Source organism: Mizuhopecten yessoensis, unplaced genomic scaffold (genome assembly GCF_002113885.1).
Source record: "Mizuhopecten yessoensis strain PY_sf001 unplaced genomic scaffold, ASM211388v2 scaffold716337, whole genome shotgun sequence".
NCBI classification, from domain to species: Eukaryota; Metazoa; Mollusca; class Bivalvia; order Pectinida; family Pectinidae; genus Mizuhopecten; species Mizuhopecten yessoensis.
In genome coordinates, this window is record NW_018480066.1 from 544832 (window position 1) to 569085 (window position 24254).

At 38.0% G+C, this 24254-nt stretch overlaps 1 protein-coding gene across 1 annotated transcript in view; it reads left to right on the forward strand.

Moving 5' to 3' along the window:
* The first annotated feature begins 4116 nt into the window (after window positions 1-4116).
* Window positions 4117-24254, forward strand: part of LOC110443305 (heparan sulfate glucosamine 3-O-sulfotransferase 6-like) — a 32971-nt gene continuing 12833 nt past the window's right edge. The window contains exon 1 of the mRNA XM_021487453.1: window positions 4117-6188. Coding sequence (XP_021343128.1) covers window positions 5584-6188 — 605 coding nt within the window. The 5' untranslated portion in view covers window positions 4117-5583. The remainder of the gene's footprint in view (window positions 6189-24254) is intronic.

Sequence of the window (24254 nt, forward strand, 5' to 3'; positions counted from 1 at the left end):
AGGGGGAAACCACTTCAAAGTATTCTTTACAATTGCAAAATCTGATGAGAATCGTTCGGCAGACATACACAAGGTATGACTGTGTAACTACACTGTTGTGGTAACCTATCTAGTACTGGGTAGAGCTAGGCTCGAACAGGAAAAGCTGTGTTCTGTTTGTATGTTTCTGACAAAAACACTAGAATTGTACATGCTAATATGTTTTGATCGGATAGCTTGGATGAATAAAAACTCGTTCATGCCAAGTGGTGAAAGATAGGAACATCAAGCCTGAGGGATTTTCAAAATTGATAAAATCCCACTAGCCGAGGGTTTGCCCAAAATTTGAAAACCTCGAGAGTTTGGATATCCCTATGCAAAGCCCCTGGCGTGATTGAGTATAAGTTCAGGAAACATGAAAAGGCGTTTTAGCTGTCTACCTCTTTGAAAATATAAAATATTTACTTGAATGTTTCAGACAAAAACAAATCAGTCAGCGAGATTAAACATGCGCGTTTTAATAACCCAATTTTTAAAATAAAGCTTATACGGTTAATACATTATTATAAATTTCAATATCATCAGGACGTCACGTCCAATTAAACCATTGTAACATCATACACGTGAAAAGGTATGCAGGATATGAAATACCGAAATTCCTTACATCTCCTGACCTAGACATGTTGTATCTTACATATCCTGATCTAGACATTTTGTATCTTAAATCTCCTGACCTAGACATGGTGTATCTTACATCTTCTGACCTACACATGTTGTATCTTACATCTCCTGACCTAGACATGTTGTATCTTAAATCTTCTGATCTAGACATGTTGTATCTTACATCTCCTGACCTAGACATGTTGTATCTTAAATCTTCTGATCTAGACATGTTGTATCTTACATCTCCTGACCTAGACATGTTGTATCTTAAATCTTCTGATCTAGACATGTTGTATCTTACATCTCCTGACCTAGACATGTTGTATCTTAAATCTTCTGATCTAGACATGTTGTATCTTACATCTCCTGACCTAGACATGTTGTATCTTAAATCTTCTGATCTAGACATGTTGTATCTTACATCTCCTGATCTAGACGTGTTGTATCTTACATCTACTGACCTAGACATGTTGTATCTTAAATCTTCTGGTCTAGACATGTTATACCTTACATCTCCTGACCTAGACATGTTGTATCTTACATCTCCTGATCTAGACATGTTGTATCTTACATCTCCTGACCTAGACATGTTGTATCTTACATATCCTGACCTAGACATGTTGTATCTTACATCTCCTGACCTAGACATGATGTATCTTACATCTCCTTACCTAGATATGTTGTATCTTACATCTCCTTACCTAGACATGTTGTATCTTACATCTCCTGACCTTGTATCTTACATCTCCTGACCTAGACATGTTGTATCTTACATCTCCTGACCTAGACATGTTGTATCTTACATCTCCTGACCTACTCATGTTGTATCTTAAATCATCTGATCTAGACATGTTGTATCTTACATCTCCTGACCTAGACATGTTGTATCTTACATCTCCTGACCTAGACATGTTGTATCTTACATCTCTTGACCTACTCATGTTGTATCTTACATCTCCTGACCTACTCATGTTGTATCTTAAATCATCTGATCTAGACATATTGTATCTAACATCTCCTGACCTAGACATGTTGTATCTTACATCTACTGACCTAGACATGTTGTATCTTACATCTCCTGACCAAGACATGTTGTATCTTACGTCTCTTGACCTAGACATGTTGTATCTTACATCTCCTGACCTAGACATGTTGTATCTTACATCTCCTTACCTACACGTGTTGTATCTTACATCTCCTGACCTAGACATGTTGTATCCTACATCTCCTGATCTAGACATGTTGAATCTTACATCTCCTGACCTAGACATGTTGTATCTTACATCTCCTGACCTAGACATGTTGTATCTTACATCTCCTGACCTAGACATGTTGTATCTTACATCTCCTGACCTAGACATGTTGTATCTTACATCTCCTGACCTAGACATGTTGTATCTTACATCTCCTGACCTAGACATGTTGTATCTTACATCTCCTGACCTAGACATGTTGTATCTTACATCTCCTGACCTAGACATGTTGTATCTTACATCTCCTGACCTAGACATGTTGTATCTTACATCTCCTGACCTAGACATGTTGTATCTTACATCTCCTGACCTAGACATGTTGTATCTTACATCTCCTGACCTAGACATGTTGTATCTTACATCTCCTGACCTAGACATGTTGTATCTTACATCTCCTGACCTAGACATGTTGTATCTTACATCTCCTGACCTAGACATGTTGTATCTTACATCTCCTGACCTAGACATGTTGTATCTTACATCTCCTGACCTAGACATGTTGTATCTTACATCTCCTGACCTAGACATGTTGTATCTTACATCTCCTGACCTAGACATGTTGTATCTTACATCTCCTGACCTAGACATGTTGTATCTTACATCTCCTGACCTAGACATGTTGTATCTTACATCTCCTGACCTAGACATGTTGTATCTTACATCTCCTGACCTAGACATGTTGTATCTTACGTCTTTTGACCTAGACATGTTGTATCTTACATCTCCTTACCTAGACATGTTGTATATTACATCTCCTGACCTAGACATGATGTATCTTACATCTCCTGACCAAGACATGTTGAATCTTACATCTCCTGACCTAGACATGTTGTATCTTACATTTCCTGACCTAGACATGTTGTATCTTACGTTTCTTGACCTAGAGATGTTGTATCTTACATCTCCTGACCAAGACATGTTGAATCTTACATCTCCTGACCTAAACATGTTGTATCTTACATCTCTTGACCTAGACATGTTGTATCTTACATCTCCTGACCTAGACATGATGTATCTTACATCTCCTGACCTAGACATGTTGTATTTTACATCTCCAGACCTAGACATGTTGTATCTTACATCTCCTGACCTAGACATGTTGTATCTTACATATCCTGACCTAGACATGTTGTATCTTAAATATCCTGACCTAGACATGTTGTATCTTAAATATCCTGACCTACACATGTTGTATCTTAAATCTGACTATTTGTAGTCAAGAAAAAAGAGACGGAAGGCCATCACCGTTGTGTGGTTTGGGTAATCACAGTGGTCATAGTGCAGCTGACCACAAACAATTATTCCAAACAAATCGGAAGCGAGGCAGATTGGAGGACGAAAATAATTAGCTAGAGGATCGAAGTATTGAAGGACAGAAAGGGATCAACTGTATTTCGTCGCCTAGAAATATGGACTCGAACCTTTGAAACATAGACGATATCTACCGTCTTTATTATAACCACACACATCTGAACACAACGTAAAGGATAGATTGGCTGTCGTTGAAGTAAGCTGAAATTTAACGATAATTTAGTGAAACTTCCTGCCTTGAAACTCCCCAAAATAAATTTTGCTTATGGTTTTGCGGTTTTGCAACAGCCCAAGGTCATATGACGACAAAGGCAGTGAGTGAATCGCACCTTTGGGAGGGAAGGAAAACCAGCCATATATGAAGATGCAATACGATCTATTCCTGTCCATAGCTAAACTGTTGACAGTGATAGACTGGGACGGGGAATGTGATTACAGCAACTTAATTAGATCAATAGCAGGTGTATTTGTTTTGAGTGAAACATGATTGATGCCAATGTGCATGCATTGTCTAGATCTGTTCATGTTTTATTACAGAACCTTACGGGCGAAACAATTATCGGAAATAATTAAATCACTCCCATAGGCCACGTGCACCTTTGCTCAAATTATATCAAATTGCATATTCTTTTTAAAAAGGGGTTATTGCATAATTGGTTTGCATGCGACGTACGTGCCTTTAGCATCTAACATCCCCTAGGTACATCTCTGGTAATCACTGCTCAAATTGATAACCTTAGAAACGAATTAAGACTTTAAACAACGCGTAATTTTCACCTAGTCCCATAACCACTGCGGGTTGATTCTCGGAGGCTATACATTTAAAACGTGATCTGTGAGATACGGGCTGCCTGTATATATATGCAGTTCTGTCTAATAGCGGACATAATTACAATAGCAGAAGGGGGCAGGCAACACGCTAGGGTTTACAAGTCCGCGTGCCACCACTTCTAACACACATCGGACAAGTACTTCGTCCCAGGACCTAGGAGAGGCGGTCAGTTTACAGCTCCCTTTAACAAGCACTGGACGTTGGTCTTACAAACAGACCCTTGGTACTTGCCGTCGATTTACTGCGGATTAGTGAGCGTATGTTCCTCAGATCACATTACTTCCAGGGAGTTATGAACTTTCGTCAGAACTAAGCGTGTCAGTACCTGATACATGATCTAGATAATTTTCCAGAAGATGTCTGGTATCTGTCCGAAGCATAACTGTAAATTATGGTTGCTGTATACTGTGGTGTTCAGTGGGTATTAACCAGATGAATTTTGTATAGCTGACATTTTTGGTGAAGTTCTTATTGTGTATATTTGATGACCACAGTATATGGAGTTCATAATTTGGAAGAAAGCGTGGAAAAAAAAGATGTGAAATTATGGTACCAAACAAAAATCCCATTTTTATATAATGGTCCTCGATATATGTTTCTAGCGTGCAGAAGTCAGAGGCTGGTCCAACTAGCACTGTACACGTGCTACAGAATGGCTAGTGGTGCGTATCCGCCTGTTTCTATCACTAACGTTTGGATTGCCACTGTACGCTTTGTCTGAAAAACCAATATTGGATATCGAGGAAATGGATCATAATTAATTAAATTGGAGACGTTCAATGAAAGTACAGACAGAGTGCTAGATTTGTAGACAAATGCGATTTATACCAGCCTCAAGTTTGTAACAATCGTAACAATCTCAGGAAAGTGGATACGTCCTCGAAAATAGTTGGACAGTATTATTTTGGTCTTCATACCAAGCGAGTTTCGTTTAAACTTTCTAAGCGGTTATAATGAATGGTTGTACAATAAAAAGCTTTTGCATTGTGTGATTATAGATTCAAGGAGTAAGGTGTTATAGTAAGAGGCGTAAGTGGAACATAGTGTGTTTTACTGGGCGAGGAGTGCAGCTTGTTACAGTAACATTGGTAAGTGGTACCTCAACATAGACACAAGTGGTCTACGACTATATAGACACTGCAGAAACGCTCGTATAGCACTGTTTGGTGGGGGAGGGCAATGCATAACTCGTGTTGGAAAAAAATCAAAGATATCTTCTGTCTTTGCTCCAGCGTAAGGGAATGTGAACTTACACTACTGGGTATGTCTACGGAAGGCATATTTAACATCACGATTGATAGAATGTGCTACGTGTGATGCACGTGGGGAAATACTAACGGCGTGTAGTAATATTGCTTCAGCGTTTGTTTTTGTTTACACAGCGACTGTAAGGCTGACTAAAGCAACTAGTGTGTGCGTGCCGTGCCGCCTCTACTACGGCGGGTCTGTGGCAGACCAGACTTGTGAATTATTGGAGAATTGTACGTCCCTGAGTAACACTTGGATTGGATATCTCTGCTCCAGACTAGTGTACAGGGATGAAGGATGACTGATATGAAAAAGATTCGGTTTTGGTGGATTTTCCGTCGTGGTAAGAAGAAATATCTGGTTCCTTCCACAGTGTGTATCTGTGGGGTCGGTACCATAGTGTTAGTTGCCATATTAAACGTTTTCTCCGCCGTGACCCGGTCCTACGAGGGCCCACCCCACAGCATCCTAAACACCACGCGGTTTGTGACAGGCGTCCGGAAAATGACCAGCCCCCGTGTCCGCCCCACACAGGTAAAACGCGAAACGTCAAATGTTATTCTAGACATCGATGAAGGACCAGAGGCAGCGTACATGATTCACGATTTGCCTGACACTGACAGACATGCGCAAAGTGGACAGATACCGGAAACGGATACATTTTACGTCGACGATTACGAGAAAATTGACGAAAACGCACAAAAATCGCACGAACGCGGTAAACTTCAAAAGATCTCAAAAGGTGCCGCTAAGCGGCTTCCCAAGGCCCTTATAATTGGTGTTAGAAGGTGTGGAACACGGGCACTTTTAACTTTTCTAAGAGTTCATCCGGACATACGAGCACCTGGACCGGAAGTTCATTTCTTCGATAAACACTACCACAAAGGATTGGAGTGGTACAGGTAATTTATATTTCTTTTTATGTGTCAGTTTCTATCGTTTGGTTTACCTTTTTGCCTTAAGACACACTGACAAAACACATACTGTGAAAATAATATCAAAAAGATTTTATTCCTATGCAACAAAAACGTGAAAATACCATGAAAACTACAGCCATCAAATACATACTTCACGTATAGATGCGCACAGTAGTTTCCACAACACACCCTACCTCAGGAACCCTCTGTCATTGTCCTTGTGTGGTGTGAAATACACGTGTAGAGTGTGGGAGCTACGCACGCGTAGTTCCTATTAAGCAATGTTCTGTACCACTGGCACCAACGGTTCTAACCTTGAGTTTAGGTTACACACGCGTCTAACGTCTAATCCAGCTTTTATGAGTTTTGAACATTTTCTAGAATACGTTTTAATCGTACCAGTTCAACATAATAAACTATTACACTATTTAGCTACCAACCCTTTTCTGGGACTATATATCAGTTTGCTGACGTAGGTTTTGTTTTGAGAACATAAGGATCCCCGTGCTTCTGCCACAAACTGTACCTTTGCATGCATCTGAAACGTTGTTTTTTAGCATGCATATAGGTTTGATAGATATTTTTTTCTGAAAATAACCAAATAACAATACGCCATGGTATTTTACAGGCGAGTATAATGTATCAGGGATAGACTGAGATTCGAACCCTTGACCTTCGAACTTGTGACGGTCGCTCTTACTCACTGACTTACCTGCGTGGTCACCTGGCCCAATGCCACCACAGTTATTTCAAAAACAAAACTAAGGAGAGATCAATCAAGATCAGAAAACCTACAGTGATATTCTATAAGACAGGGTCCGGCATGTATATGTTCCTAAGTGTTAGCATGTATATGTTCCTAAGTGTTAGAATGTTTATGTTACTAAGTGTTAGCATATACATGTATACGCTACCAAGTGTTAGCATGTATACGTTACTAAGTGATAGCATGTATATGTATACGTTACCAAGTGTTAGCATGTATATGTTACTAAGTGTTAGCATGTACATGTATACGTTACAAAGTGTTAGCATGTATATGTTACTAAGTGCTAGCATGTACATGTCCCTAAGTGTTAGCATGTTTATGTTACTGAGTGTTAACATGTATATGTTACTAAGTGTTAGCATGTTTATGTTACTAAGTGTTAGCATGTTTATGTTACTAAGTGTTAGCATGTTTATGTTACTAAGTGTTAGCATGTTTATGTTACTACGTGTGAGCATGTACATGTCCCTAAGTGTTAGCATGTTTATGTTACTGAGTGTTAGCATGTATATGTTACTAAGTGTTAGCATGTATATGTTACTAAGTGTTAGCATGTACATGTATACGTTACCAAGTGTTAGAATGTTTATGTTACTAAGTGCTAGCATGTACATGTCCCTAAGTGTTAGCATGTTTATATTACTGAGTGTTAACATGTATATGTTACTAAGTGTTAGCATGTTTATGTTACTAAGTGTTAGCATGTATATGTTACTAAGTGTTAGCATGTACATGTCCCTAAGTGTTAGCATGTTTATGTTACTACGTGTGAGCATGTACATGTCCCTAAGTGTTAGCATGTTTATATTACTGAGTGTTAACATGTATATGTTACTAAGTGTTAGCATGGTTATGTTACTAAGTGTTAGCATGTTTTTACTAAGTGTTAACATGTATATGTTACTAAGTGTTAGCATGGTTATGTTACTAAGTGTTAGCATGTTTTTACTAAGAGTTAACATGTATATGTTCCTAAGTGTTAGCATGCTTATGTTACTAAGTGTTAGCATGTTTATGTTACTAAATGGTAGCATGTATATGTTACTAAGTGTTAGCATGGTTATGTTACTAAGTGTTAGCATGTTTTTACTAAGTGTTAACATGTATATGTTACTAAGTGTTAGCATGTTTATGTTACTAAGTATTAGCATGTTTATGTTACTAAGTGTTAGCATGTTTTTACTAAGTGTTAACATGTATATGTTACTAAGTGTTAGCATGTATATGTCCCTAAGTGTTAGCATGTGTATGTTACTAAGTGTTACCATGTTTATGTTACTAAGTGTTACCATGTTTAGGTTAATAAGTGTGAACATGTTTATGTTACTAAGTGTTAACATGTATATGTTCCTAAGTGTTAGCATGTATATGTTACTAAGTGTAAGCATGTTTATGTTACTAAGTATTAGCATGTTTATGTTACTAAGTGTTAGCATGTTTATGTTACTAAGTGTTAGCATGTATATGTTCCTAAGTGTTAGAATATTTATGTTACTAAGTGTTAGCATGTTTTTGTTACTAAGTCTTAGCATGTTTATGTTACTAAGTGTTAGCATGTTTATGTTACTAAGTGTTAACATGTTAATGTTAGCATGTTTATGTTACTAAGTGTTAGCATGTTTTTGTTACTAAGTGTTAGCATGTTTTTGTTACTAAGTCTTAGCATGTATACGTTACCAAGTGTTAGAATGTTTATGTTACTAAGTGGTAGCATGTTAATGTTACTGAATGGTAGCATGTCTATGTTACTAAGTGTTATCATGTTTTTACTAAGTATTAGGATTTTTATGTTACTAAGTGTTAGCATGTTTATGTTACTAAGTGTTAGCATGTATACGTTACCAAGTGTTAGCATGTTTATGTTACTAAATGGTAGCATGTATATGTTACTAAGTGTTAGCATGTTTATGTTACTAAGTGGTAGCATGTTAATGTTACTAAGTGTTAGTATGTTTTTACTAAGTGTTAGGATTTTTATGTTACTAAGTGTTAGCATGTTTATGTTACAAAGTGTTAGCATGTTTATGTTACTAAGTGTTACCATGTTTATGTTACTAAGTGTTAGCATGTTTATGTTACTAAGTGTTAGCATGTTTATGTTCCTTAGTGTAAGTATGCACATGTTTCTAGTTTACATTTAGCACTTGAATGTTCCTAAATATACTTCTTTCTAAATGTTAGCGTGTTCCTGAGTACTTAAGCACATGGTCCTAAGCATTGATATGATCTTTGTGTCTTTTATAACAATCATGTGTTTTATATCAGCTTATATTAATCACTCTTGTCGGCCATTGTGGTAGTAATGTAGGACACGGTGGAACCTTAATGTGGAAGGAAACCAGAGTCTCGACCCATTTTTCTATGTCTACCGAAAGTTGATCACTTGAAGTTCTAAATTTACATTTCTCATCTCTTTAGCTTAGCCGTATTACGTAATCTTCCAAACTAAAATGATATTTGAATATAGAATATAATTGTCCGTCCTTTGGATGAGTGGTCCAATTGATTAAACTAGAACTGAAATCACCAAGAATGTAATGATCGAGTAAATGTTGTTTATAACCATTTAATATATAAGACAAAGCTTGTTTTTGTTTCATCCAAACATGCCATACACCAATACTGTCCTGGGTATCTTGAAATGGATTTAACTGCATGTATTTAAAATCAATTTTCTAGTACATCTGCCGAGTAACGACTTCATAACTAGGTCGTAACAACAGGTACTCGTTTTACGAATCATACTGAAGAAGTAATTGTTGTAACTTCTTCTGAAATCGTGCGTTTTATATCAATGTGTTGAATATTACAAGAAAAACAAATTACTATATTGAATTTTCTTAACACTCAGATCCAGGGCCCTATTTATATTAACTTCGGTAACTGTGATCAAGATAAACGCACTAGGGGAGTATCTTACTTGGTTTTATTGCTAGAAATGGTCGATATCACTAAATATTCTAGGAACAATATTTCCCTTGACCAATAGAACAACAAGCTTAATCAATAGTGAGAGGTATTTGCTCAATACAACTGTTAAATATAACACAATCTTTACAATTCATTAAACGTCTACTGATTAACACTGTAACTATATCAAATAGGACATGAAAATGTGATACAGCACTGAAGAGTGTTAACTTAGAGGAGTATGTGTACAAAATATATTGGACTTAATGTCTGTGATACAGGTTCTATCGAGCTCTATGGTCTGTTGACTTAATGACTGTGATACAGGCTCTATCGAGCACTGTGGTCCGTTGACTTAATGTCTTTGATACAGGTTCTATAGAGCACTGTGGTCTGTTGACTTAATGACTGTGATACAGGCTCTATCGAGCACTGTGGACTGTTGACTTAATGTATGTGATTCAGTTTGTAACAAGCGCCGTTGACTTAATGTCTGTGATACAGGTTCGATCGAGCACTGTGGTCTGTTGACTTAATGTCTGAGATACAGGTTCTATCGAGCACTGTGGTCTGTAGACTTAATGTCTGTGATACAGGTTCTATCGAGCACTGTGGTCTGTTGACTTAATGTCTGTGATACAGTTTGTAACAAGCGCTGTTGACTTAATGTCTGTGATACAGGTTCTATCGAGCACTGTGGTCTGTTGACTTAATGTCTGAGATACAGTTTGTAACAAGCGCTGTTGACTTAATGTCTGTGATACAGGTTCTATCGAGCACTGTGGTCTGTTGACTTAATGTCTGAGATACAGTTTGTAACAAGCGCTGTTGACTTAATGTCTGTGATACAGGTTCTATCGAGCACTGTGGTCTGTTGACTTAATGTCTGAGATACAGTTTGTAACAAGCGCTGTTGACTTAATGTCTGTGATACAGGTTCTATCGAGCACTGTGGTCTGTTGACTTAATGTCTGAGATACAGTTTGTAACAAGCGCTGTTGACTTAATGTCTGTGATACAGGTTCTATCGAGCACTGTGGTCTGTTGACTTAATGTCTGAGATACAGTTTGTAACAAGCGCTGTTGACTTAATGTCTGTGATACAGGTTCTATCGAGCACTGTGGTCTGTTGACTTAATGTCTGAGATACAGTTTGTAACAAGCGCTGTTGACTTAATGTCTGTGATACAGGTTCTATCGAGCACTGTGGTCTGTTGACTTAATGTCTGAGATACAGTTTGTAACAAGCGCTGTTGACTTAATGTCTGTGATACAGGTTCTATCGAGCACTGTGGTCTGTTGACTTAATGTCTGAGATACAGTTTGTAACAAGCGCTGTTGACTTAATGTCTGTGATACAGGTTCTATCGAGCACTGTGGTCTGTTGACTTAATGTCTGAGATACAGTTTGTAACAAGCGCTGTTGACTTAATGTCTGTGATACAGGTTCTATCGAGCACTGTGGTCTGTTGACTTAATGTCTGAGATACAGTTTGTAACAAGCGCTGTTGACTTAATGTCTGTGATACAGGTTCTATCGAGCACTGTGGTCTGTTGACTTAATGTCTGAGATACAGTTTGTAACAAGCGCTGTTGACTTAATGTCTGTGATACAGGTTCTATCGAGCACTGTGGTCTGTTGACTTAATGTCTGAGATACAGTTTGTAACAAGAACTGTTGACGTAATGTCTGTGATACAGGTTCTATCGAGCACTGTGGTCTGTTGCTTTCATGTCTGAGATACAGTTTGTAACAAGCGCTGTTGGCCTAATGTCTGTTATACAGGTTGTAACAAGCGCTGTTGACGTAATGTCTGTGATACAGGTTTTAACAAGCGCTGTTGACTTAATGTCTGAGATACAGTTTGTAACAAGCGCTGTTGACTTAATGTCTGTGATACGGTTTGTAACAAGCGCTGTTGACCTAATGTATGTGATACGGTTTTTAACAAGCGCTGTTGACCTAATGTCGGAGATACAGTTTTTAACAAGCGCTGTGGACTTAATGTCTGTGATACAGTTTGTAACAAGCGCTGTTGACCTAATGTATGTGATACGGTTTGTAACAAGCACTGTTGACTTAATGTCGGAGATACAGTATGTACCAAGCGCTGTTGACTTAATCTCTGTGATACAGTTTGTAACAAGCGCTGTTGGCTTAATGTCTGTGATACGGTTTTGACAAACACTGTTGACTTAATGTCTGTGATACATTAAGTCAACAAGCAATGTTGACTTAATGTCTGAGATACAATTTGTAACAAGCACTGTTGACTTAATGTCTGTAATACAGTTTGTAACAAGCGCTGTTGACCTAATGTCGGTTATACAGTTTGTAACAAGCGCTGCTGATTTAATGTCTGTGAAACAGTTTGTAACAAGCGATGTTGACATAATGTCTGAAATATAGTTTGTAACAAGCACTGTTGACTTAATGTATGTGATACAGTTTGTTACAAGCGCTGTTGACCTAATTTCGATTATACAGTTTGTAACAAGCGCTGTTGACCTAATGTCGGTTATACAGGTTGTAACAAGCGCTGTTGACCTAATGTCGGTTATACAGTTTGTAACAAGCGCTGCTGATTTAATGTCTGTGATACAGTTTGTAACAAGCGCTGTTGACCTAATGTCTGTTATACAATTTGTAACAAACTCTGTTGACCTAATGTCTGCTATACAGTTTGTAACAAGCACTATTGACTTAATGTCGGTGATACAGTTTGTAAGAAGCACTATTGACTTATTGAAGTTGTGATACATATGTGTACCACGCACTATTGACGTAGTTCCTCTGGTTAAAGTTGTGATACGGTACGTGTACCACGCACTGTTGACTTGGTTCCTCTGGTTAAAGTTGTGATACGGTACGTGTACCACGCACTGTTGACTTAGTTCCTCTGGTTAAAGTGGTTATACGGTACATGTTCCGCGCACTGTTGACTTGGTTCCTCTGGTTAAAGTTGTGATATGGTACGTGTACCACGCACTGTTGACTTGGTTCCTCTGGTTAAAGTTGTGATACGGTACGTGTACCACGCACTGTTGACTTGGTTCCTCTGGTTAAAGTTGGGATACGGTCTGTGTACCACGCACTGTTGACTTAGTTCCTCTGGTTAAAGTTGTGATACGGTACGTGTACCACGCACTGTTGACTAATTTGCTCTGGTTAAAGTTGTGATACGGTACGTGTACCACGCACTGTTGATTTGGTTCCTCTGGTTAAAGGTGTGATACGGTCTGTATACCACGCACTGTTGACTTAGTTCCTCTGGTTAAAGTTGCGATACGGTACGTGTACCACGCACTGTTGACTTAGTTCCTCTGGTTAAAGTTGCGATACGGTACGTGTACCACGCACTGTTGACTAAGTTCCTCTGGTTAAAGTTGTGATACTGTCTGTGTACCACGCACTGTTGATTTGGTTCCTCTGGTTAAAGTTGTGATACGGTCTGTATACCACGCACTGTTGACTTAGTTCCTCTGGTTAAAGTTGGGACACTGTACGTTTACCACGCACTTTTGACTTAGTGTTTATGGTATAGTATATGTGTAATATGTGAACCTAACATTATTGACTTAGTTCCTGTGATTAAAGCCGTCAAAAGTACCTGTAAATACCAGAAAGATTAATATGGATTGAATCTTCATGACAGGCACTCATATTTGTATTTATCGTAAAATCGATCATTTTCAATTGTCGCTATATAAATCATTGAAATATTCCTAATGGAAAAAATGAATATCAACGGCAGGGAGAAGGCCGAGATTGACTTTTATGCAGACTTCCGTTCATAAGGCTTGATTTAATATAAACTGGTATAGTGTGATCATATCTTCCATTTATGTAAACTAGCATTTAGCGATTCCGTTCATCGGTGTATTTCACAAGTATGTCGGATAACATATCAGATATTTTCATCAGGAATATAAGAAAATATGACGTACAAATGAGTATCTGGCATACTCACCGGAAAACCACGGAATTCGTGTTTACTTCATTTCCTGAAACGACGCGAATTTCCAATAACCCCTAATAATCGCTCCGTCTGGACGATTGATTTTGACGTCATTCGCTCATAGCATCGGGGCATACGTCACACTTAACGTTATATCAAAAATGGGGTGGTCGATTGGCGCAGTGGTTAGCGTCCTCGCCTTTCATAAAGACGGTCTGGGTTCGACTCCCAAAAGTATTGGGTTGCTTGCCCTGCCAGGAGGGTTTTCTCTTCGTGCTGCGGTTTCATCACATATTGCACTCCTCCATCCTAACCAAAAATTAAAATGTATTACTTATTTCACACTTTCCATTAAATAAATAAAATTGTATTCACAAAATATTATAAACTTGATATCAACAACCATACCCCTTTCAGGAAAGGTGTAGTAAAAAGATTTTCAGCTATCAAACCAATCATTAGGTCGAATGTAATATCTATCTTTTATTCTGCGATCGTACAATTCTTCAGATATTGTTTCATAAATAAAATAATGTAGTATCTCGCCATACTACTTATTAAAACCGCGACTACGTGGTGATATGACTGTTGCTATAAATGTTTTATTTATCGATCTCATCGTTCATTCACGTTGGTATAATATAGATATTTTATTTAGTGATCACACGGTTCATTAGATTTTGTTAGATATAAAAAGTGATGATACCATTCATCAGATTTCGTTTAAGTGATATAATAATGTATATAACTATTTGTTCCAAACTCCATTTGTATAGTGAATACGTTCCCGGGCAGTATATAGTATTAGTTATGTAGGTTTTCGGCAGGTAATATGGTATATATAATTGTATTTCGACGTTATTTTTATGAAGTATATGTGTTCGAGTGTCGTGTAGTATCTGTAAGCTGAGTTGTGTTCAGTAGTCGTGTGGTACAGGACACGTACATCTACAAAAATGATACCATTTTTAGATTTTTGTTTATTTTTTCCTCTCCCTACCTTTTAATTCAATAATAAGTTGAAATTGCAAACCTACAATATTTTTCGTAATTTCTTTAGTGCATTGAACGTAATTTGAAGACTGTTTTGCATTACTTCTCAGATTTCGTCAAAGTTGCATAATTGACTCCTCGCCTGCCACTTTCCACTGCCTGTGTGTCACATCTGTGTGTGATGTGTATGTGTGTAAAGAATGGGTGTGGCAGGAAGCAAGGTGTTACGTATATATATGTATGTGAGTATAGGATTGAACAGGTATCAGTGTGGACATTTTATGATGTTTGACAATCTTATTATGCAAGACACTTAAAATTGTCTACGCTGTGTTGTGTCAGTGTTAGTCCCGGAAATACCACCTGTCACATGGGGGTTTTCTCCTTGTTTTATAAAGTAACTCATTAAAGATACAAACCTTGAAATACCTGACTTCCTTGTGATAGAATCAAGTCGGATACTGATGCTGGGGGAGGCGACATGTGCCATGCATAATACATGAACGTTCGCGTGTAGAATTAACTAAAGACCTGCTTGGCGTAATTCATTCAAAGCCTTATTAGCTTCCTGGAAAGATTTGTTTTCAAAGATAATGTATTCATAGCAGCTAAACTGTCGAAAATTACACGGCTGATTCCATTTTGTATGAATAGATATGAACACTAAGAGCAACTGTTATCTTTTCAAAGTTTTTAATATCTTATGTTACTTCGTCAACTTTAATCTATTTCACGATGACGTCACTATGACGTATAACTAAGCTGACTAAACTTTTAACAACTGATGACTTGCACAACGACAAAACCTTTAAACAGAGTCGAGTCAGGTCCCTATTAAAGCGCGATAAAACACAGCTGCTGACTTCACGTTAATTTTCTCGTTTGATAAAGACGTACGACAATGGTAAGTGGTGGGTGCCAGGCTACAGGGGCGTATCATGTGGACAACCAACCCTATGGTGAACAGTTGTGTATTATAAGTGAACAGTAGTGTATTATAGGTGAACAGTATAGTGTTTTATAGAACTATCACCGGGAGTATCAGTTGCCTCCGTGTTACGTGTTATTACTATTTATTCCGTCTTTGCGTATTGCAGAGTCATCTTCTCTTGGGAGCAGGTATTGATTGTTACGTCACTTGTTTATGAGAGTAACGTCATCAATTTTTGAGAAAACGACGTAATTTTCTCGCACAAACCAATGACGTAACAATCAATACCTGCTCCCAAGAGAAGATAACTCTGCAATACGCAAAGACGGAATAGTATGTAGTACTTCATAAAATTACGTCACTTCGCAGCAGTTATTTATTGCACAGGCATTTGAAATAAGATGGCAATTTTATAAACTTTTTCAAACGACCCGTCATGCTTTGACAGTAATTTCATTCAAAGCTTGCTTTCACATTAATCTTATTTGGTTTTATTAGTTTTGCACCTTATTAACAGCAAAGGCCATTTAAAGACGTGCTCCCGTGTTTGTAATGTGTGCGCGTGTGTTTACGTGCAGATCTCGTGTCGACTTTTAGAATACTACCCCACAGAATGACACAGTATTTCACCTGATCACACTGACAACAGTTTAACTAGTGCTAGCGATTACTCTTAATGCTGAGAGTTTAGCAGGAAATAAAGAATAAAATGTTTAGGATAGAACCCTTCGCTTTCCCCAATCATCACTATGGCTAAAGGCGAGGTGTCGCCAAGTGAATCGCTAGGAAAAGAAAAGGTTGGTAGGAAGTGGAGAGAAAAGATCAAAATTCCAATGTAATGAATGCTGCGGGCATCAGATTATTTTTGGTCGCCTTTTGTCCCCAAGTAGATGGCACAAAAGCGAATTCCTGATTCTACAGGATGTTCCAACATAAGTCGCCTCTTACGAAACATGCAGTTGGTAACAACAGGTATATTCTGTTCTCAATCCGCGACCTGCAGAGGTGACATCAAATCTGAACATATTTATATGCTTTAACTGACCGGTATATTACACTCGCGATAAAAACCTTCTAATCATCATGGACAGGCATGCTAGTTTCATTTTAGCCCACCCTCATTAGATGATCTGCTTTTCAAACCGCCTTTCGTCCGGGGATCCGTTCAGCACTTTGCAATTCTTATTATAGTAGTTTTTCCTTAAATTTTGTACTCAAATTCCCCGTGCAACATTTTCTTTTGCTTGTAGATTTTATCTTATATCGCAGGATCAACGTTTGTTACCGCTATTTCTCAAAACATATTGGACAAAACTTTTTTTCATATTTTGTAAACAGATTCTTCTGGGGACTTAGTTGTTTTAAATCACTTTTATTTGTGGATTTGAAAACAATATCGCCGTAAGGTGGCAGACTTAGTTTGTGGGGGTCAAAGTTAATCTAGTGCTATTTCATAGAACATACTGGATAACGTTATATGTGTCGTACACAGGTTCCTCTTGAGTCCTAGTTGTACAATATCACTTTGCTGTATGATCAGGGCCAAAATCCAACGTTACAGATGTCAGCTTCTTTATTTTATCAACATTGATGATAAGATTTTGAAGAGTCAATGTAATCAATTAAGCATTGAACTGCTTTCAAATAATGTATGCTTGTTCAACGAATAGAACAGTCATCGCCCGGAGATGGTCAGCAGTATCCAACGAAACAATATTCATATGAATGCCAACAAGTTTACATGGTCATTAAACCACAGGACAGTTGGAATACCGTCTCAGAAAGTCTGGAAGCTTGTCTGACAGATATCAGTTTCTGGATGAACGCCAACATGCTAAAGCTTAATCAGGAAAAGACGGAACTAATCGTCTTTTCCCCAAAGTGTCAGCAAACAATGGCTCTCCAGCATGCAAGATTTTGGTCCATTCACTTCTTACCTCGCGGTCGGATTATGGTAACGCCCTGCTCTGTGGTATATCTGACAAACTAACTAGTCGTCTGCAGAGGGTCCGGAACACTGCAGCACGGCTAGTTACTCGTACTCGAAAGAGAGAGCACATCACACCTGTGCTCTATTCGTTGCACTGGTTACCTGTACGATACAGGTCGCAGCACAAAATTCTGGTGTACACATACAAGGCACTGTATGGAACAGCTCCTCAATGCGTACAGGAGCTTGTTACCCTGTATCAGCCGTCACGACCACTGCGGTCGGAGTCAGAATCTTTGTTGTGTGTCCCAAAATCTCGAACTGTGACCTACGGAAACAGATGCTTTGGAAGGGTTTCGGCTTCGTTGTGGAATAGCTTACCATCTGCAATTAGAAAGTCCAATACCCTGGCCAAGTTCAAGAGGGACATCAAAACTCACCTCTTCACGTCTGCATTTTAGAATCTTTGCAAAGACGTTATGTAAATACCACCCTTTTATTTGTTCAATCATATGCACATTGCTTGCTTAAATGTAAAAAAGTGATTGTAAGCCTTTTTTTCCTTTTTTTTCACAATTATAACCATTACTATTATCCATATGTTGTAAAGCGCTTTAGAGTAATTTTACAAATTATATAGGGCGCTATATAAATGTTGTATATTATTATTATTATTATTATTATTATTATTAACTGAATTGTGTAGGGTTATATAGTGGCAATGCCATTCGATAGTAAATATTGTCATATGGTGAAAGATTAAAGTCATGAAGGTCAAATTTAATATCTTCTTAGTGGTAAACATAACATAATCTCCTTACGAAGCAGTATTGCTGATTGGCGCTACTGGTGCCTTGCCGTTAGGTTAATGTTATATGGTCTAATTTGTCGCACGGAGCAAGGTCAATGACGCAGGTCACTAAGGTCAAATACTTGTAGAATGCGTATGTTTCTAATTGATTTTCATTGGGAAACAATGCCTGATATCATTATAAATATTTCCGAAGTTAAAGCAAAATGACATGACCCGTTTGAGTACGGTCAAGATACCATGCTCAAAGGTCCGTTCCGTGAAAGTCATAGCGTAACAACATTAGCAAGCGATACTTTAGGGATTTAACCCTTTTGTTCATTGATGCAGGTTATATAGTTCAAATTATTAAACGACAAATTCTACTTTTTTTTCTAGTTATCCTTTCTTGTTACAGGAATTTTCAAGAAAATACTGTACACATTTTTTTATCTAATTTGGTACGCAATTAAGTTCCTTGGGGCTTAGTTGTGCAACTTGGCCGTCGGGCGGCCATTTTGGATTTCAGGTTTAAAGCTTGTTATCGCTTTTCTCCCAGGGTCTTAGTTGTGCCGCACGGAGCAAATGAAAATATCTAGGTTGAAATCGGAAGAATACATTGTATCTGTGATAATACGACAGTGTTGTGTGACGTTTGTGATCGGTATCTTGAGCCTGAAGGCGATCAGGCTGAAGCGGAAACTCGGTAGATGTAGGGGCGTCAGGTTGCAGTGACTAGTCTCTCGTGCGATTGATCATGTTTGTTCACAAGGATAAGGATTCGTGTAGATAATTCAAAGTGATTAATGGTAGTAAATAACAATTAATTATCGGTTTTAAGGTTGATATAATTATGATTTATATTATATAACTACCACGTGATCACTTTAATTGCACGTGCGGATTTTACAGTATATAAACCAGAAAAGCCACAAATAAACCCGGCGTTAATGGAGCGGAAGGCCGATAATTCAACAACGCTGGGAGTAGTTTGTGTAATCAGCCTTTCACAGCCTGGCTGTGATTGACTAATTATATGGTAATAGGTACCCACTGTTTCGTACTTAGTGCCAGATACGTGTGTATAGCTTTGTAGTATAGTGTAGAGTTAGTTTTATGTCATTCATGAAAATAAGCATAATTTCGTGTTAGTTTTACGAAGGTTTTGGGGGCGAAAATACCAGAACGATTTGTCACGGTTTGCCAATCTGCATTCCCGAATATTTCATTTTTAAATTATTTCTGTCCATCAAACCAAATATGTTTGATTCCAGAGCATTGTCGAATATTTCTTTATCATCTGACTTATAATATAGTCTCCTTTTCTTGTAAGTATGATTTGTCAATCACGTGGAGATACGGGTGTTGATTGTCGATAGGATCGTCTTTACCTCCAGCAGTGATCGATCTGTATGTTTACTTGTGAATCACCGATTAATCATATAAAAGTGGGAAATCTTTATTAAGTTTGTCGATTATTATAGATTAATCGAGTTTAAAGCTGACGGATGTCAGATAAATACGTGCATGGATATAATACTGATACAAACGTACGTTTTAATGTCCCGAGCGGATCGTAGCTACCAGCCGGATCGAGATACTTGTCTCCGTTAGCCACACACGTTAAATTTACTAATTGGATTTTTCAATTACTGAAGCAATCACTGGACTAAATCGCCGATGGATTGCCGGCAAATAGACCAGGCCTTTTCATCTTTGAACAGAAATAAACCTAACTCTTCCCTTAAAAATACATTTATGTTAGAAGTTTTACAGATAATATCGAAAGTAAGGAACCAAATGTTCGGTTTTACAACCAGTGATAGAACCGACTTCGGTACAGAAAGCGTACGATAACATCAGAAACATCCCGAGGCAGAATTTCCGGATCAATACGCGAGGTCGGTTACAAAACTACGGATAGCTTCCGTCTTCTCGTTGGTTGGTTGGTTGGTTGGTTGATGGGTTTATAGACTATTTTTCACGGGCTAGGCCGTGTTCTGTCGTCTTGAGGGTGTGATACTCCAGCTTACCGGGCCCTCGGAGATTCAAAATAACCTTGCCCGTCCAGGTTACGCCCTAAGGTCGGTCAGCTCCTTAGATGCGGATAGGCTGTCGCAGTTACATACAGCACGTATACGGGAACACGTAAAACACGTCCTTTAAACAGCTTCACTGCCCTTCCGTCATCTCATGGCGACTTGGTATTTATAGTAACTTCCGATTTGGCCCTGAGAAATAAATTGATATTAACAATAAGATAATATGGAGATATTTCAGTCTTAATTCGAAATATTTCAAATGCGTGCATATATTATTGCATTTGCCTGTCTCGGAAAAGTTTAATTACAATTATAGAATATTAATGCATGTATTGAAACAGTATGTTAAACATTTAATGAAAAAGGAAGATATTATCACACAAGATCAAACAACTGTATCGAAAGTTATATCTTGAATTTCATCGCATGGATACAAAAGAGAACAAAACTGCTTCACGTGTACAACAAGGGAAGGCGGTCCGGAAACTAATAGTAGCAATGTTGAATTATATTATAGAAACGTTTCGATTTAATACAATTTGTTTTTCTTTTTGGCTTAAGGTCATTTGTTCTGTTTTGATATGAAATATAGCACAAATTCAAGATGAAGCTTTAAAACGTGACATTGTCATCATTAGGAGGACATGAATGGTCATGAATACAAACTCTATAGGATATCCGAAATTAGATAGATTGGATTTTGCTGTATGGAAAACTACTATTCTATAGGAGTTCAACAACTCCATATAAGAAATACCCGAGTTTAATATTCTATTTATCAGGTGAAATTGAATTAAGATAAAATTGCCAGAAAAGATCACATTGCCAGAGAAATAAATGTACAGGCTACGCCATTGCTCCACACAAGCCCATATTATAGGTATTGTTACATTGTTTACCGCGACGGCCACATGTGTAATATCACACATATGATAACCTATATATCTATTTGGATTGACACCATGCGGGCCAGGGCTTTGATGGAGGACCAACAAACACCCCCGCTCTCAGAATTTCTTTCGTGCTCTCTTTTTGGGGACACGAAGCATTCAGAATAAATCTGTTGCACCACGGAAATACTTTGAACCTATATATTTTCAGTCTCTACTTCCTAACTAACTTTTTGTGTCCATGTGCCTTTCTTGGCAATACCTCACGTTTGGCTTTCATTGGTTCTGTCCCCTGAGCGAGACAAAATCCAATTTCTTAAAATTGGTCCCTTCTCTCTGTCTGACGTTCAGCTTTAATACGTGTCGGTATTATCGTTTCGAGGAAATTACCTTTCAGTGAGGAGCCCATCATACCGCCTTTACATGACCTTAGCTCTAGCTTTTTTATGACAGTTTCTCAATCACGTGACAACATCATCAGACATTAGTATACTATTTATTTGGCATGTCTACCACAGAATTGGTGAGATTTAGGAATTGAGCTGTTTTTAAGTTGGTGGGATAATTATTACACTTTGATATTCATTTATTGAACTGATTCCCTTTTTGTTCAAATTCAAATAAAATAATTTTGAAAACTGCATTTCATTGGGTTGGAGATGAGACACAGGGGTGCAAGTCACGAGCAACGTTAGGTTATTGATGCTTCTGGTCGGTAGTAATTACATTGTCGTATCTTAGTCATACGCTATTAAATTGTCTCACACTTCTATAAGCGTCACACAGATGTAACCTCGTTATCTCACATAAGTGTAATCTACTTAATTCCTAAAGGTGTAACCTCGCTAACTCACACAATATTCCTGGAATAGTTTATACACTTTGATATTCATTTATTGAACTAATCCATTCTTTGTTCAAATTTCAATAAAATGATATATAAAACTGCATTTCATTTAATTTCGAGATAAGACACAGGGATGCAAGTCACGAGCGACATTAGGTTCGTTATTTTACAAAGTAGTTATCACGTTATTACATACAGGTGTTGCCAAAGTATCTCACACTGGTGTAAACTCGCGGTATCTCGCACAGGTGTAAACACGCGGTATCTCACACAGGTGTAACGCGTACATTACTGTTAAGAAGTACTTTGCTGTCATCTGACAAGCATCTTGCAAGAACTTTGATGTGTAACATGTTTATAACTATATCTAACACTTTCATAAGTATCTTCATATAAGAACATTAGGTCACCTTACACACGCACAGTCATCTCACAAATACATTGATGCCAGCACACACGCGTTTGGCAGTGTTTCTGGCGGTGCACAACAGACACGTGAGCTCTGAAGACCATACTTTGGCACGGTACGTATCCTATGTCCTTGCTTCAGACAACTTTCACGCGAAATGTCGGTGTCTATCTGTATCGTCCATTGATTGCCGAAATGTATCTCTCTAGTTGTCTCCTGTCACGGCAACCCGTCTCCATACACACACACGTACCGTACATAAAACTCGCACTTCTCGTCCGCATGCTCCCAGTCACAATTCTTCATTAGAGGTAAAATCGACGTTATTTAATTATAACACTTTTTTACCGTTTCCCTTCATTACTTATAGACATTGCCTCTCGCTATTTGGCTTCGTGGAAGTAATTAATTATCTACAAAGAGTTAGTTTGTTGAACCGACCCACCCGCTGACTCGAGTCTGAGGCCAAGGCTTTAGGAGAACCAGTGTGTTGTCCTTACAGTAAAATAAGTGAAGACAACCCTAATACAAGTACGGGGAACAAAACAAGGGTATTTCCTTAGAGACAATAAACTTGTCAAACAGAATTATACATCCTCAGTAGATTCAGTCAGACATATCTCCATCTCTAATCAAGTAAAATGTAGGGTGTAATACAGGTTTTAAAGCTGCTGAGTGCTACATCAAACGTTGGCTCGAATATGGTTACTGCCACGCAGGGGTCGAAGAAGACCTTTTGGAATTGGTAAATTGAGAAACATAATTATATTCCCTTTGGTGAATATAATAATATCAAAATAGCACAGTCCCACCTACTAGTAACTGCTGGCATGTTTTCTTTTATAAATAAAAAAAATGGGTTCGGCCGAGCCAGGGCATCGGTTTGTGATAAAATGGTACCGTCAGTAAACAGCGTGACCACACAAGAGTATTGCTATGTCATCAAGGCTAGGCGTTGGAGCTTCAGGATTGGTAAAAACTAATAGCAATTCTGAAAATACAAAACAATCCTCCTCTGGAAATGGCCCGTGTACAGATATAGTTAGTGTGATATGAGTTGTTAAAGTCTAAAGCGTAGATAAGAACTTGATGCTTTATCGTTGTAAATAACTGGACGAAACCGAGACTGTTTGAATAAATATCGCACACCACTGTAGTTGTAAACAATAAAGAGATATCGACGTTATCGGTGTTTTTTATTTATTAAAACCACATATAATTTAATTGTTTTCCTTTGTATACCATATAGAGACAGCAACGTTGTTGTTATTCCTTGTAAAAAATATAATAATAGCAACGTTGTTATTCCTAATAAACCATGGAGAAATAGCAACGTTGTTGTTTTTACGTGACTAAGGAGGTTAAAATGCTACAAAACAGAAGATGCCAGTACAGAAGTCCTCTATCTGTTTTGAAATCTTCGCTTGTTCTGGTAACACCATTCCTTTCCTATATAACATAGTGATTTAATGCTTGCTTTGTCTACACTTGATCAGACTTATAAACAATGTCAACAACAACATTAGTACTGCTAAACAATGTGGCGGGGGAGGGGGGGGGGGCAAGAAGGGTGCATAAATA